Source organism: Stegostoma tigrinum, chromosome 38, assembly GCF_030684315.1.
Source record: "Stegostoma tigrinum isolate sSteTig4 chromosome 38, sSteTig4.hap1, whole genome shotgun sequence".
NCBI lineage: Eukaryota > Metazoa > Chordata > Chondrichthyes > Orectolobiformes > Stegostomatidae > Stegostoma > Stegostoma tigrinum.
In genome coordinates this window covers 16,085,639-16,102,790 of record NC_081391.1, presented here as the reverse complement: position 1 = coordinate 16,102,790, position 17,152 = coordinate 16,085,639, and the positions used below count along the sequence as shown (strand labels likewise).

Sequence of the window (17,152 nt, the reverse complement as noted above, 5' to 3'; positions counted from 1 at the left end):
CTGAATGTGTGTTGCAGAAAGATTTAATCATAGTTTTCCCAAGGGACTGTAACATGCACCTGAAAAGAAAAAGGTGGGTGATTCAGTGAGATTAGTTGAGGTGTGTTTGCAGACAGCCAGCAAGATCATAATGGGTAAACAATCTCCAATGATTCTTTACTGGAGTGTAAAACAAACTAGATAAATCAAAGCACATGTCTAGCCATATTTAATTCTGAAGGGTTTCAAACACATTGTGGTTATATTTCTGGACTAGCAAGCCAATGAATAAATAAACAAGTTGTTTTAAAAAAGTCCCATGTCAGTATGAACATTTAAATTCAGTTTTTAAAAATCTGGAAATTATAAGAAAAACTAGGGTCAGTCAACATGACCATACCAAAAAAACTCAACCAGTTCGACTGAAGAAAGCCCAGTGTTCACAGGATGAGATAAGCCCTGCAAAGGGCGTGCTATGGGGAAAGACTTGGGTAGCGTAGATGCAGAGAAAGTGTTTACACTTGAGGCTATTCAAGACTAGATATCATAAATACAAGACAGTCACTGATAAATCTAAGAGGAAGTTTAGTTAGAAACTTGTTTACCCAAAGAAATGCAAAGAAGTGACGGTGATTAACAATGTTTACGTGATAAGTAGAAGCCAGATAAACACACGAAGGTGAAAAGATCCACATGCTAAATGGAAAGGAAGGGAGAAGTGGGGTGGAACATACAAGTACGGGGTTTAAAAGGCCAGCACTAGGCTTCAAAAATAGGGGGTTCTCCAAATTAAGATGGAGATGTGGAGAAACTTCTTCTTTTAGAGTGTCATCAATGTTTAAAATTCTCTTCCCCAGACAGCAGTGGAGGCTGGATTATTGAATATATTCAAGACTGAGTTAGACAAATTGTTGATTGACAAAAGGAGTCAAGTGTAATGGACACAGCAGTAAAGTGGAAATACAACAACAACCAGAGCAGCTACAAACTTACAGATGGGCTGAATGGCCTGCTCCTGATGCTAATGTTCTCACCTTCAAGGAAAGGCTCATAAAAGGCTGCAATTGAGGTACTCTGCATATAATTTTGGGCACCCCATTCTAGGGAGCAAGAAAATGCATTCTAAAGTCCCTTACACGAGATTCGATAACTGGTTTTTAAACAGGAACCTCTTAAGGTTAACGCTGACCTGATAAATGATCATAAGTTTATGAAAGGTTATTATCGGTTAAATAGTGACAGATTCGTTCCAAAGGTCACTGAGGCAGCAATGAGAGCGTACACAATCGGAACAAGAAAGTGAAAGGGAGGTTAGAAAAGTTCCTTTACAGTGTGTGGTTGGAATTGTATTTGGAATTGCTGGATGGCATTGTTGAACCAGAACCCATACGTTTTCATGAAGAGGAATGAGCGAAACCTTCACAGAGAAGTAGTTTGGAGGGAGCAGGTTTCTTTGCTGCAGCACCCAAGAACCTCTGCATCCTCACTGTCAGGATCAAGACTCATTATTTGAACATCTCTGAATCCAACTCATTTTCTCACCAATCCCTCAAAACTATGGCAGTCTCTAAAGGGCCTAATTTTTGTCTAACAATCTTCAATTTAAAACACTGAATATACTCAAGACCGGAGTTAGGCAAAGTTTTGATCGACAGTGGAGTCAAAGGTAATCGAAACAGTATGAAAGTGGAAATACAACAATAACCAGAGCAGCAACAAACTTACAAATGGGAGAACCTCCTATTTTAAAGACATTTCCTCTAGTTCTTGATTCCCACAAGGAGAAGCATCCTCTCCACATCTCTACCAAGCCCCCATTAAACTCTAAAATTCTTTATTGTACAGGAGGCGGGCTAGACCAGACAGCCTCACGCTATAGAAAATCATGCTACAGAAAATTCATGTTATAGGGAAATTGCTATACTGGATGGTAAAATGTTTGCGTCATCCAAACAGAGTCCACTATTCAGAGATAACAAGGTGTGGAGCTGGATGAACACAGCAGGCCAAGCAGCATCTCAGGATCAGGAAGGCTGACGTTTCGGGCCTGGACCCTTCTTCAGAGAGGGGGATGGGGTGAGGGTTCTGGAATAAATAGGGAGAGAGGGGGAGGCGGACCGAAGATGGAAAGAAAAGAAGATAGGTGGAGAGGAGAGTATAGGTGGGGGGGGTAGGGAGGAGATAGGTCAGTCCAGGGAAGATGGGTAAGTCAAGGAGGTGGGATGAGGTTAGTAGGTAGGGAATGGAGGTGCGGCTTGGGGTGGGAGGAAGGGATGGATGAGGGGAAGAACAGGTTAGGGAGGCAGAGACAGGCTGGGCTGGCTTTGGGATGCAGTGGGAGGAGGGGAAGAGCTGGGCTGGTTGTGTGATGCAGTGGGGGGAGGGGACGAACTGGGCTGGTTTTGGGATGCGGTGGGGGAAGGGGAGATTTTGAAGCTGGTGAAGTCCACATTGATACCATTGGGATGCAGGGTTCCCAAGCGGAATAGGAGTTGCTGTTCCTGCAACCTTCGGGTGGCATCATTGTGGCACTGCAGGAGGCCCATGATGGACATGTCATCTAAAGAATGGGAGGGGGAGTTGAAATGGTTCGCGACTGGGAGGTGCAGTTTGTTGCGAACTGAGCGGAGGTGTTCTGCAAAACGGTCCCCAAGCCTCTGCTTGGTTTCCCCAATGTAGAGGAGGCCACACCGGGTACAATGGATACAGTATATCACACGGGCAGATGTGCAGGTGAACCTCTGCTTAATATGGAAAGTCATCTTGGGGCCTGGGATAGAGGTGAGGGAGGAGGTGTGGGGGCAAGTGTAGCACTTCCAGCGGTTGCAGGGGAAGGTGCCGGGTGTGGTGGGGTTGGAGGGCAGTGTGGAGCGAACAGTTAACAGGTTTATTCGCCAAAACACTCAGATTCCCACTTAAAACAATGACAAGGAGAAATTTTCTCCGAGTGGTTTTAGGAAAGACACTGAACATCTTTTAAAGGAAGAGTCAGATAATTTTTAACTCCCTTATTATTGTGGGAATCCAGAACTAGAGGAAATGGCTTCAAAAATAGGGGGTTCTCCTATTTAAGATGGAGATGAGGAGAAATTTCTTCGAGTGTCATCAACGTTTAGAATTTTCTTCCCCAGAGAGCAGTGGAGAGTGGACTTTTGAATATATTCAAGACTGAGTTAGACAAATTTTTGATTGACTAAAGGAGTCAAGCATAATGGACGCAGCAGGAAAGTGGAAATAATTATTTTAAGTTGAGAAGTGGAATGGAGGCCACAATCAGATCAGTCATGACTTTATTAAATAGTAAAGCAGACCTCGGGGTCAAATGTCCTATACATCCTTCTAATTAATATGTTAGTATTACAACGTATTTTGTGTTTTATTCACTCATGGGACATGGGTATCAGTGACTGGCCAGCATGTATTCCCCATCCCTAATTGCCCTTGGTGGAGATCCACTTTCTTGAACTGCCACAGTCCACCTGATCTAACTTGTCTCAAGCATCCACTCCCTCCATCACCAACACTCAGTAGCAGCAGTGTGTATCACCTGCAAGATGCACTGCAGAAATTCACCAAAGATCCTTCGCATTTTCCAAACGCATGACCATATCCATCCAGAAGGTCAAGGGTAGCAGGTATATGGGAACACCACCTTCTTCAAATTCCCCATCCAAGCCACTCAACAACCTGATTTGGAAATATATCACTCTTCCTTCACAGTTGCTGGGTCAAATGCTTGCAATTCCCTCACTAAAGGCATTGTGGTCAACGAAGAGCAGGTGGGCTGCAGCAGCTCAAGAGAGCAGCCACCACCTTCTCAAGGGCAACCAGGGACAGGCAATAAATGCTGGCCAGCCACGAATGAATTTAAAAACTCTGTCTATGCGATGACTTGGACTGGGGCTTACCATGTCAAATTAAAACAAACACAAAACTATTAGAACAAGCCCAAGAGATTACCTGCAATTTTTACCCAGCCTCTCTGCAATGCCTAACTGAGTTTTATGAATGAGAAACTTTGTTCAAAGCGAAATATTGATTAAATCTGGAACTCAATTATTAACAGGGACATGGGAGTTTGGCCTGAATAAAGGTCAATCAGTATTATCAAAACAACTGATACCTGGCCATTCGTTTTTCTGCTATTTGTAGTGGCTTGTTTACAGGCAACTGACTGTTGTGTTGCATTAAGCAGTATACTGATAATAACATGGAACAACATCCTGAAAATGTGTTTATAGTGTGGGGTAGTTCATGTCTCCTCCCAAATTTAAAAAAGAGAACCTGACATGAATGGCAAACACACCTTTATGGTATATTTATTCAAATACATATGAAAATAGCAATTGTACTTGCACATTTCTACAGTTGGAATAAATATCCATTCCGTAAAGTGATATTTAAATATTTTCCCTGGTATCCTCTAAACTTTGGTGGAATAGCTACAGAAGCTGAGAGAAATACTGCAGCAAAAATTATGTTATACAATTTCTACAGAATTTCCAGGAATCTTCTGTCTTCAGTATGGCAGACAACTGAAGCAGACACAGGGAGGTGGAATGAACACTACTTCAACATGCACAAGCTGCCATTTGTTTCAGCCAGCCAGCCCAGCTCAACACAAAAGTGAGGAACTGCCTTATCTTGCTGAAAGTAGATACTTTTCTCCTATTAGAAAATTGCTTCAATCCCACAAAGTTACTTGATTTTAAAAGGTAATCTTGTGAGCCTGTTCAAAACAGTTGTGTTACTTAATTTGAGATTGAGAGTCCCTAGTGCAAGACACTGAATGACAGAGCAGCTTCAAGAAGCCAAATGGCCTGCACTTGTTACTATTTCTTACATAAATCCGATGCTTGGTGTCAATAGAAATTTTTGGTACTTTTGCATCAGATTTTTATTGGATAAGGGTCTGAAGAGATATGAAACAATGTCAGGAAAATGAATTTGAGATGCGAATTAGTCAGGGACTTATTGAATAGTAAAGCAGGCTCAAGAGGCTAAAAAGCTTTTGCTTCTTTCTATGTTCTATATTTTCATTCATGCCTCTCAATCATGATTCCAGAATAAAGCATGTAGTTGTTCAGGTTATTCAAAATATTTTTACACCCCTCTTCCCCCAGTTAGACATCACTTTGTTGGCATTTTAAGTAGTTAACAAGACTTAGGTTCTCAAATTGTATTGTGCATAAGCTTAGTGATGAAAAGTCTAAAATTTGCATGCATTATTGGGATGTTGTTATGGAAGACTTTAAGTTAGCATCTCTTTAAGTACCCAATGCTGGGATGTAACTTTAGTTTAAAAAAAATACACAGGAGTGAAGAGAGGTTAAAGTAGAGACATATTTTGCAGATTTGGGCTCCAGTGAGTCTAATGTAAGGAGTAAATAAAAACCATGACTGCAATACCGATCGGCTAATAGAATGGTCAGAAGGTGAATCTCAAAACTACAAGTTAATTATAGATTGTTGTGAGCAAGCCGGAATTGTGCTTCCTCCTGGTCAAGGATTCCAAATACTTATAATTAGAAGTAGTTGTCATTTTGTGTTGACACATGCGCATATACTTGGGTTAGATGTTGGAAAAGCTGCTTGTGATGAAAGGTGTGATTTTTTATGTATATAAATACTTTAATAATATTTTTATAGTTTATTTTGGATTCTTAACTAGTGGCATGTGAGTTTGGTCTATTTGAATGAAACAGTTGTTTGTAATTAACTAGGTAATTCCTTTCACAATGAAGATTTCAAACCAGTATGTGTTAGATAGCAGATGACTGAAGCTAGGCGGCTTCCTGGATGTCAATGGAAGTGTCTTTATATTGTAGATTTTTATAACAGGAGGAGCAAAAGACATCACACCATTGGCTCAGCGGAACCTAGGATGAGCTTTCTAAAAATGTAGTTACAAGCATTTTGGAGGAGACCTGGCTGTAGTTAGATGCAATAATAGTTTCTCTTAGAAGACAGTTTGTTGAGAGCAGTTGAGGAAATAAGTTATGTCAGTTTAAGTCCAGAGGTCCACGGATTTATGGGAAGACAGACTATCACTTGTTGAACTTGTATATCATGCCATGCCTCAATTAGTGGAATGTTGAGCATTCATCCTCACTGACCAACAGACCTTTCAATTCTTAACTAGTTTAACATTTTTGCCAAAAAAATTATTCCTTGACTAAAATTTTCTTACTCTGGAGTTTAATATAGAGCCCAAATCCATACACTCCTGTATATTCAAACTGAAAAGTGATAGAATTCCAAAGATGCATGGCTTGGATGCCTCATTATCCAAGGCTGGATCTCTTGCACATACCAATTCAAACCCCACGGTCTTCATCAGAGGAAGGTCGAAGATACTTAGCTAAGATAACTTGTTCTTAGTAACCCATTTTTACAGCACCTTTCACATAATAAAACATCCCAACGCACTTACAAAGCACTTCAAGAAATGCCATCTTGAAGACTTTAAAATTTGACACCGGGTCACCCATGGAGATATCAAAGTAGATGTAGAAAAGCTTGGGCTTAGAGAGAGCATTTCATGGGAGAAGGGAAACAGAGAGCTAGCAGAGAGGTTTAGGGACACAATTCCAGATATTGGCAGCTGAAGGTATGGCCACCAACCATGGAACATCAGGGACGTTCAAGAGGCTGGAACTGGAGGAATGCAATGACCTTGGAGGGTGGAGGAGTTGGGAAAAAATTTAGGAAATAACAGAACTCTGATTGTGTGACTGACAACAAGCCAATTATATCAATTACACTAGCATAAAACATGGGAAGATCAGCTAATGCGTAGCCTTACCTCAAGAGTATGGGGATGATGTTGACTACTCAAGATTATTTTAATCTGGCCTCTACCTTTGAGGCCACTAGATCTATTGGATTTCTGTACTTTGGAAGCTGCCTGTGAAGCTCTATCTCCAGATTAACTGATTTAAAGACCAGGTTATTAATGACAGAATAGTGAGCACAGAGTAATTTCCCTTCTCTTCTTATTTTAAGACGCTTGGGACACTTGTACTTGATCCAATAGGCAGCTTGTAAATACTGTCAAATGGAAATCAGTAACAAGAGCTAAACAATGCTGGAAAAACTCAGCAGGCAGGGCAGCGTCTGCAGGCACAACCAGAGGCTCAGGTTCATTAGAGCTGAAGATGGATAGAAAAAGTTTTTTTTAAGCCAGCAAAAGCACGGACAAAGCAGAAGAACAAAGGTGGTGGTGTTAGGCAGGGTGGAAGCCAGGGGAGATTAAACAATCAAAACTTTCATGATGCCATAGCCCAGGAGAGGATACAGGAAAGAAACAAAGATTATGTCCAAATTAGATGCAAATGGTTCCATTTAAAACGTCCGGAGTGCGGCAGAAAGGAATAAAGGAGGAAACAAGACAAGACTAAGCCAAAACAAAAACAAAACTATGACAATACAAAAATAGACATTACAATCCAAAATTGTTGAATTCTGTACTCAGTTTGGAAGAGACTAGTGAAAAGCAAACTGCTATTCCTCGAGCTTGTGTTAAAGTTCCCCGGAACCTTATCCTAACCATGGGCAGAAAAGGTCAACATGGAAGCAAGTTGAAGAATTAAAAACACAGGCAACTGGAAGCTTGGGGACATGATTCGGGGAGGGGGAGGGAGGGGCCCTGCGGCTAAGAAGTAAGATTGTGGACTGGTACTCCCAAGAGGTCCAAAGTCATGTTCTTGAGACACAGATTCACACCCTATAACAGCAACTGCCGGAATTTACATTCAATGAATAATTGTGGAATTGAAAGCTAGTCTCAGTAACAGTGAGTGATAACTCTGATCAATTGTTGCTGAAACCCATCAGGTTCACTAACATCTTATAGAGAATAAAATCTGCCATTCTTACCACATCTGACCTGCGTATGACTCCAGATCGACAGCAACGTGGTTGACTCTCAAATGTCCTCTAGAATGGCTTAGCAAGCAATCCAGTTCAAGGGCAGTGAAGAATGGGTAACAAATACTGGCCTTGCCAGCAATGCCCATGTCTCCCAAAAGAACTGAAACGGTAGCCTCTCACCTCAATAGTGGATGCCTTCAACAGTGCAATCTGGTCCTCCCGTGAGAGGTCAAGGAAGCCCGGAATCTGCTTGGCAAAGTCGACGATCTCTTGCACGGAGATGATTGCCAACTCTGTGAAGTGGGCAAAGCGTTGCTGTCGTGTCTCCCGGTTGTGGGGGTCATTACTTTGTGGCCAGGGCTGAGGATGAAGGAAGTAAAGAATGAACCATGATCCACATCCGAGATTATTCTTGATATTGATCTTAAACCAGTCACAACAACAAACTCCCATTCAGAAACAGCATGTTGGTCTCTAGGCTCTACCCTATATCTCACATTCCTTACAAATTTATCCTTCATTAAAGCAACGCCAAACCATCTTTGGCAGAATTTGAGAGGCTGTTAATTTAGTTCAGGTTTCAGATTGAGACCAAATATGAAACAAAAGTCCTTTGGTTGACTACCTTATTTCATTGGCTATGAAATGCTGTGGGGTGACCCAAGTACATGAACAGCATTATATAAATGCAAACTTCTTTCTTTCTGCCAGGTGGCTGCCTGACACACATGGAGCTATACCCCAAAAGGACCTGGTCCTTGCAGGACAGCAGGGACTTTGTGTCTGTGTGAGGCAGGATGTGCATTCAATGTGTGGATCACAGGCTGGATGGAGAAGAAAGGAGGCAAAACAAGGTACGATGGCCCCTGTTTTGGTAAACCCACCGTTACTTTCGGCTGGTCACTGAAAGATCGCTTATTACACTGTTGCTGTGCGGCCACCAGCTGCTGGATCATCTCTTCCTGTTCCACCGTGAGCCTGGCGATGTCCACTGCCACCGGTGAGTCCTCTGCTGTCACCACTAACGTCTGAGCCACGTCATCCTCCCGCTTCTTCTGCTTCTTGTTGCGGATCTGCTCTTCCGACAGAACACCTAGGGACGGCAGCAAACAACACGATCACTCCACGATTATGGACCAAAACAATCTCTCCATTTAGGTTTGTTACATCTGAATAGTTACATCGTCTGCTTAGTCTCCTCCATAACACATTTTAAAATAATGTCTGCAGTATTATTGGAAACTGATAAGTACTCAGGTTGACAGTGAAGTAGAAATTTCTCCTTCCACTTTTTCAAAACAAAATGCTTCCACCTATCCAGTTTCCAACCACTTCAATGCTTATCAACCTAAAATTTGTCAAGATCTTCATCTTTTCTTAAGAATCACAACCCAAACACAATTTTTCAAAATTTCCATTAATTCTATCTTAATTTTAAAAATCCCAACCTTTGCACCCTTTCCACCTCATGTCCTATCACTCAATTCAGCTTTCTGAAAGGTCTTCAAAAACATCATTTTGCTCTATTCCTTTCACTTCAAACAAATTTAGTCTGGTTCCCACTTCAACCTCATCATGAAGCCTATCCTGGTCAAAATCAAAGTCATCAACAAGATTCTGCGCTTGGGACAAATTATCTATTCTTTATTTCCTCAGTGGCTCCATGCTTCTTCAAAATACTCAATCCATCCTCTTCTACCAGCTCTTCTCTGATCCATCTCCACACAATTGCCCAATTAGGATTCCAATCCTACCCTTTTTTGGAAATTCATTCAGAGGATGTAGCTAACATTTATGGTTCATTCCTAACTGCCCTTGAGAAGGTGAACTGTTTTCTTGGCAACAGTGTTTTCTGTCTTTTCGCCAAACATTAATCTTTGCCTGTAGATTACCTTGTATACCATGTTCTTTAATTTTGGTAATCAACCTCCTGTGGGTGCCCTTACCAAAAGCCTCTGCAAATCAAAATGCACTGCATCTATCAATTTCCCACTATCAATTTTGTTTGTAACTTCCAAGTTTCCACCAAATTTGTCAGACATGATTTCCCCATTCGCAAATCCATGCTGACTCGGTCCAATAAGATCACTGTTATTCAAGTGTCCATTTATCACTTCCTACAGATTCTACATTTTCCATACCACTGATGCAAGGCTAGTGGGTCTGCTCTTTCCTGCTTTTTCTCTTACTTCTTCCTTGAATAGTAGGGTGACACGTGCAAGCTTCCAATTTGCAGAAATCATTCCAGAATCTATGGCATTTGGATGATAATTACCAATGTGAAAACTATCTCTACAGCCATCTTCTTCAATGCGCTGTGATGTGAAGGAGAGGTGATGGCCAAGTGGTATTAATCGGAATGTTAATCCAGAGACCCAGGTAATGTTCTGGGGACCCAGATTTAATCCCACCACAGCTGATGAAGGAATCTGAATTCAATAAAAGTTTGGAATTAATAGTCTAACAAATGACCATGCCAAATATCAGGAAAAGTTCATCTGTTTCACTAAAGTCCTTTAGAGAAGGAAACTGTCATCCTTACCTGGTCTGGCCTGCACGCGCCTCCAGACCTGCAGCAACATGTGCTCTTATCTGCTCTCTGGGCAATTTGGGATGGGCAATTAATGTTAGCCAAGCCAACGATGTCCATATCCCACGAATGAGTAAATTAAATAAAAAAACCATCAACTTTCAGACCCATTCATTTCTTTGCACAATCTTCCTACTGATACAAATGTCCTTCAACTTCCGATTCTTCTTCGGATCTCTAGTTCTGCGAGATTTCTTGTATCTTCTTCAGTGAAAGCAGACACAAATTAATTATTTATCTTCTCTGCCATTCCTCTGTTCCCAATTGTAAATTCTCCTTACTCTGATTTTAATGGACGCACCTTTGTCTTCACCAAATATTTCCTTTTTATGGACATTTTCTGTGCAGTTTTGTAAACATTTTTCATGGCTGCCACCCAAACCCGACACTGCATAAAACTACAACTCTTCAACGACATTGCAGCTCGAAGCAATTCTCAGACATGAATGGCCCTTGTCTTCACCAGCCTCCACAGCATCAGTGCAATTATCTCCAAATCCTAGAATGGCTTTCCAAAATCTCCACAACTATTCCCAGTACAAAAAGTGTCCTACCTGGGGTAGCCTCACACTGAGTAACCAGAACTGTCACTTGTGTTGCTCAGCGTAGCCAAATAAATACCATAAGCCAATTCTATATCACAATACCACCAAATTCAAAGGGACGCAAATGGCTTAAAACTCGCTTACAATGTTCTCTCATTCCTGCCTCGCGACATTTTCGCAGCCGGCACTCCTGGCATTTCCTGCGCATGTACATGTCCATTTCACACTTGCCACTGTTCTTGCAGGCGTATTGTGCATTCTTGATGACACTGCGACGGAAGAAGCCTTTACAGCCCTCACAGCTCAGCACGTTGTAGTGAAAGCCTGATGCCTTGTCCCCACAGACGCTGCAAACCTCATTCCCCAACATCTTCGGGGCTGGGCCCTTCTTGCGCTTTACCATTGGCTCATCCCCTGAAAGGCAGGGTAAAACAATGAGGTATAACTCCTGGCAAACAAACTTTTAAAAACAGGGTCAGTGAGCAAATTAAATCAAAACAAAGTGTATTTATATCAGAGATAATGGGAACTGCAGATGCTGGAGATTCCAAGATAATAAAATGTGAGGCTGGATGAACACAGCAGGCCAAGCAGCATCTCAGGAGCACAAAAGCTGACGTTTCGGGCCTAGACCCTTCATCAGAGAGGGGGATGGGGGGAGGGAACTGGAATAAATAGGGAGAGAGGGGGAGGCGGACCGAAGATGGAGAGTAAAGAAGATAGGTGGAGAAGGTGTGGGTGGGGAGGTAGGGAGGGGATAGGTCAGTCCAGGGAAGACGGACAGGTCAAGGAGGTGGGATGAGGTTAGTAGGTAGCTGGGGGTGCGGCTTGGGGTGGGAGGAAGGGATGGGTGAGAGGAAGAACCGGTTAGGGAGGCAGAGACAGGTTGGACTGGTTTTGGGATGCAGTGGGTGGGGGGGAAGAGCTGGGCTGGTTGTGTGGTGCAGTGGGGGGAGGGGATGAACTGGGCTGGTTTAGGGATGCAGTGGGGGAAGGGGAGATTTTGAAACTGGTGAAGTCCACATTGATACCATATGGCTGCAGGGTTCCCAGGCGGAATATGAGTTGCTGTTCCTGCAACCTTCGGGTGGCATCATTGTGGCAGTGCAGGAGGCCCATGATGGACATGTCATCAAGAGAATGGGAGGGGGAGTGGAAATGGTTTGCGACTGGGAGGTGCAGTTGTTTGTTGCGAACTGAGCGGAGGTGTTCTGCAAAGCGGTCCCCAAGCCTCCGCTTGGTTTCCCCAATGTAGAGAAAGCCGCACCGGGTACAGTGGATGCAGTATACCACATTGGCAGATGTGCAGGTGAACCTCTGCTTAATGTGGAATGTCATCTTGGGGCCTGGGATGGGGGTGAGGGAGGAGGTGTGGGGACAAGTGTAGCATTTCCTGCGGTTGCAGGGGAAGGTGCCGGGTGTGGTGGGGTTGGAGGGCAGTGTGGAGCGAACAAGGGAGTCACGGAGAGAGTGGTCTCTCCGGAAAGCAGACAGGGGTGGGGATGGAAAAATGTCTTGGGTGGTGGGGTCGGATTGTAAATGGCGGAAGTGTCGGAGGATAATGCGTTGTATCCGGAGGTTGGTAGGGTGGTGTGTGAGAACGAGGGGGATCCTCTTGGGGCGGTTGTGGCGGGGGCGGGGTGTGAGGGATGTGTCGCGGGAAATGCGGGAGACGCGGTCAAGGGCGTTGTATTTATATAGCAGCTTCAATGGAATGAGATGCCCCAAGGTGCTGAAGCAAAATATAACATCAAGTCTTATATGGAGATATTAAATCTGATGACCAAAGGATTTGTCAAGGACACCAGTGTTGAGGAGTGCATTAATGGAGGACAGCCAGGTAAGAGAGGGGAAGAGATGTATCAAAGAAATTTGAAAGATTATGGCCTAAGCAAGTGAAACCAAAACCACTAATAGGAGATGGATTAAATTTGGGAATATGCAAGTGGCCAGAATTAAAGGAAGGCAGTTATCATATCAATTTGTGGGGCTGGTGAATTTTACAGAAGCAGGTGGGGTGAGAGCATGCAATGATTTCAAAAGCATGAATGTAAATTTTAAAATCAAGAATTTGCTCTATCGGGAGGCACGGGCAGCAGAGTTTTGGCTGACCTCAGATTTAGAAAGGGTACAGTGTGAAACGTCAGAGGGGCACTGGAAATATTCAAGGCTAGAGGAAATGAAGGACAGGATGAGGGTTTAGCTGAAATGGGGAAAAAAAATTTGGCTGGTGGTATGAGGATGGAAATGGCTACTCTTAGTGATGAAACATACATGAGACGAGAAACTCATCTTGAATCAAATAGGGCACCAAAATCAACAGCAGCATTGAACATGTTTAAAAGATTGCATTCGTCTGTCTGCCTGAGCTTGGTGTTTGGGTTGCACGCTTTATTAAAGCTGTCAAGGCCGTAGAGAAAGAGCTTTGATTTATTGAAGTGAACGCAGGAATTATGAGAATCAATGACTTTCTTCAATGGCACTGAAGGATTATGAAGAAATCCAATAGAATGTTTACTTTACTCTTAGAATGAGGAACTCGCTACCATCTGAGAAGTGGAGGCATATGCATTAAACCATCCGTAGGAAGCTACATAAACGTGTGAGAGAAATGAATCAAATATGGGTATGTTCATGAAGTTGGATGACCTAAATGTTAATGGTTTGTTGATCATGTCATTAAAACACACTGGCGGTGGGGGGAGGCTCTAGGCCCGAAACGTCAGCTTTTGTGCTCCTAAGATGCTCCTTGGCCTGCTGTGTTCATCCAGCCCCACACTTTGTTATCTTGGGTTCTCCAGTATCTGCAGTTCCCATTATCTCTGGTGATGGGGATTGTTTGATTTAAGTCTGGGATTACATATAAAAGAGAGATGGGCTTTTTGACAATGGTAGTGCACCCACCTCTGGGCCAGAAGGTCTGGGTTCAAGCCCCACCTCAGAATGTGATGGCCACAGAACAGCATCATAGTATATGAAAGGATTATTCTTTTAAAAATGCAAAGGAAGATAGCTTTGTGGAAGAGCAGTGATATCTTTACCTCTGCAACAAGTCCTAGTTAAAACCCATCTCTATTGCAGAAGTCCAAATAATTTCAGAATCTCTACGGTGTGGATACAAGCTATTCAGCCCATTAAATCCACACTGACCCTCCCATCACCCCTACCCTATCCTTGTAATCCCGTATTTCCCGTTGCTAATCCACCTAGTCTGCACATCCCTAGCCACTACGAGCAATTTAGCATGACCAATCCACCTAAGCTGTGCGCCTTTGGGCAGTGGGAGGAAACTGGAGCACCCAGCAGAAACACAGGGAGAATGTGCAGTCTCCACACAGACAGTCAGCCGAGACTGGAATTGAACCCGGGTCCCTGGCACTGTGAGGCAACACTGCTAACCACCGAGCCGCAATAGGTTGATTTGAAATAATTCATAAAGAGAGATTGGTCTTGTGGCTCAGTGGTACTATCCCTATTTCTAGGCCAGGGGGTCCAGGTTCATATCCCACCTGTCCTGGACATGTGTAAAGTAAGACAGTAGGGAAACTGGGTAATAGTTAGGAAGTAGATATTTCTAAGTGTGCATCCAATGAATAAACCTACTAACAAGGAAAAAAATGATCTTGTTCATACTTCATCATTTAGCTTTGATTCAATTAATAGGGATCAGGTTCATATATAAAAATCTATTGGATCAATGGGCCTTGATCTGAATTTTACAGCGAACAGTACAATGTGAAACCATGGGGGATGATAGTGATAAATAAAACATGTTATTGAAGCTTCCATCTTGCACCACATCAAGACAAATGCAAGAATGTCAAATCTTAAATGATTACAACAATGTATTCCATATAAAAAGTACAAATTGTTGTGGTTGTTTGAATTTTGGCATTTTTGGCTTTGTTCCAATGAACTCTGGCAGCATCTCTCCTTTTTCTCAGCAATGCTCAAATAGAAAATTCTTAAACTCTGACGGATATATATTTAACCTCTGTGCACCAATCTCCTTACACTCTGTTTCTAATCAAACACCTTATATACCAGTTCCTGTGTAGATCAAGTGACTTCTGATCCAACAGTTCAAAGTAGGAATGATGAATTTTACCAAAAGATCTTTTGAAGTAACAGTTCCTTTCACTTTGAATAAAGTCTTACCACAGATACTTAGGGAAAATTCTGGCTCGGCGGAGAATGTACCATTATGGAGAGTGGTGACACAGTCACCACTCTCCTCCACCTCCTCTTCCTTCACATGATGCTGTGCGCTGTCTGCACTGTCCTCAGTGACAGGCTCTGTGACGCTTTTGTCACCTTCTGAAAATATAGATGCAGAAAATGAAGTGAAATAAAACTGCCCAAAGTTAATCAAACTGAGTTATATGTTTGGATAATTGTGACTCATTATGAAAACAAAATCTTAGGAGCAACACAGAATAGTTATGATACAACTGGAGGCCATTCAGCCAGTAGAATCTGTACTGGCTTTACATAACGGTAATGTACCTAGTACCGTTATCCAAACATCTAGCTGTAAGTTACACATTCTACTTTTTCAGATAATTGCCCAATTCCCTTTGGAATATTTTTATCAAACCTGCTTCCACCAGACCTTTAGGAAGTGCATTCTAGATTCTAACAATGCTCTGCAAGAAAATGTTTCTCCTTGTGTTTCCTTTCCCATTGCTTTAAATCTGTGCCCTCTTGCTGTTAAAACTTCCACAAGTGGAATTCTTCCCCTCTTGAATGGAGAAGATAGAGGAGAGATTTACCAGGAGATATTCAAAATTAGGAAGCGTTTTGACAAATTGGTATTTGACTGTGGATTTGATTAGCAATCGGGAGACAAGATTGAAGTTCATTGGTAAGAGTCAGAAAGGAGATGAGAACTTTTTCTAACTTAACAAATTATGATGATCTGGAATGCAAAGTCTGAAAAGGCAGTGGTGGAAACGCCAACAGTAACTTTCAAAAGGGAATTTTATAAGTTAGGTCGCAGCAAATATATAAGCTCAGCATATCAGACAACACAACTTTTCAGACTCAAAAAACCATGTTTCAGAAAATACTTGCTGAATTAAGCTCAATTCCTTCTCCAACCATGACATGCTATTTTTGGTTAGTAGTTCCTCTCAATTTTTTACCCCACAAACATTTTTTGTACAAAATGCTACCTTATAAATGAGGACAAGGGATCAAAACGGCAATAGAGGCTGCGCTGCATTAATGCGTGGGAGTTTAAAACATGCCAAAACAGAGCAGAGCCTACGTGGAAATTGGTAAAATGGTTGCTCACATACACCAGCGGGTCTCTTTTATATGAGTATAACTGAAACCCCACCCCCATTTAATTGGAGTGTGTTTTTGAGGCGTCAAAAATCAGCTTATGTACTAAAAGCAACCAAATACATAGTTTAAAAGGAAAAATCTGCAGTCCTCTGGGTAAACAGCAAAGAGAGTGGATTGGATAGCTCTAATAAAGAGCTAGCACAGACATGTTGGGCAGAATAGCCTCCCTTTGTGCTGGATAATTCTATAAAAGGGCCTACCGTGGCCAGCATCCAAGCCATTTACAGCTGGGAAGGACATCTTCCATCATGTGTGCCACTGCATTCTGAAAATACAATCCCAGTGGGAAGCTGAGAAAAAGAAGAAAAAGAATTATAGATTGATTGTTAATACTGCAGTTTGATTTTTAATTTCATTCTTTCACTTCTTTACCTGCAAGTACTGGATTTCAGCTTCTACTCTACTTATGATGCAACTGCCCAGTGGCCATTTTTCATAGCTACATTCAGACAATGAGACTTGATAGACTAGTGAGCATTAAGTTGGGAGTTCTGTTAGCAGGGTTAGCCATAGAGCTTAAATATTACTAAAAGGGGAGAAATGTCACTGAAGCTTTTTGTCTTGCACTCATCAGGACAAATCCAAGGATGCCAAATTGCAAACAGCCACATAAATTTAGGGGAGGAAAGGGCTAATTTGTTGCCCTGACCAAGTCATGACCATGGAGAATGCTGAAGGGAAACTAAAGGCTACTCAAACTCCTGCATTGCTCAAAAATGCATAAGGCTTGAGCATATTCCTTTTGATTGAAAAGAATGGGTCCACATTCTTTCCTAACAGAAAACTGAACAGCAGTAACTGAGCAATCCTGAGTGCA

At 42.3% G+C, this 17,152-nt stretch overlaps 1 protein-coding gene across 1 annotated transcript in view; it reads right to left on the bottom strand.

Moving 5' to 3' along the window:
- LOC125447120 (oxysterols receptor LXR-beta-like) overlaps positions 1-17,152 on the bottom strand; it is a 36,330-nt gene that overhangs the window by 11,096 nt on the left and 8,082 nt on the right. The window contains exons 3-7 of the mRNA XM_048521250.2: positions 16,536-16,625; positions 15,145-15,303; positions 11,131-11,400; positions 8,736-8,944; positions 8,032-8,211 (exon numbers count right to left, since the gene is read on the bottom strand). Of these exons, the coding sequence (XP_048377207.1) occupies positions 8,032-8,211; positions 8,736-8,944; positions 11,131-11,400; positions 15,145-15,303; positions 16,536-16,575 (858 nt within the window). The 5' untranslated portion in view covers positions 16,576-16,625. The remainder of the gene's footprint in view (positions 1-8,031; positions 8,212-8,735; positions 8,945-11,130; positions 11,401-15,144; positions 15,304-16,535; positions 16,626-17,152) is intronic.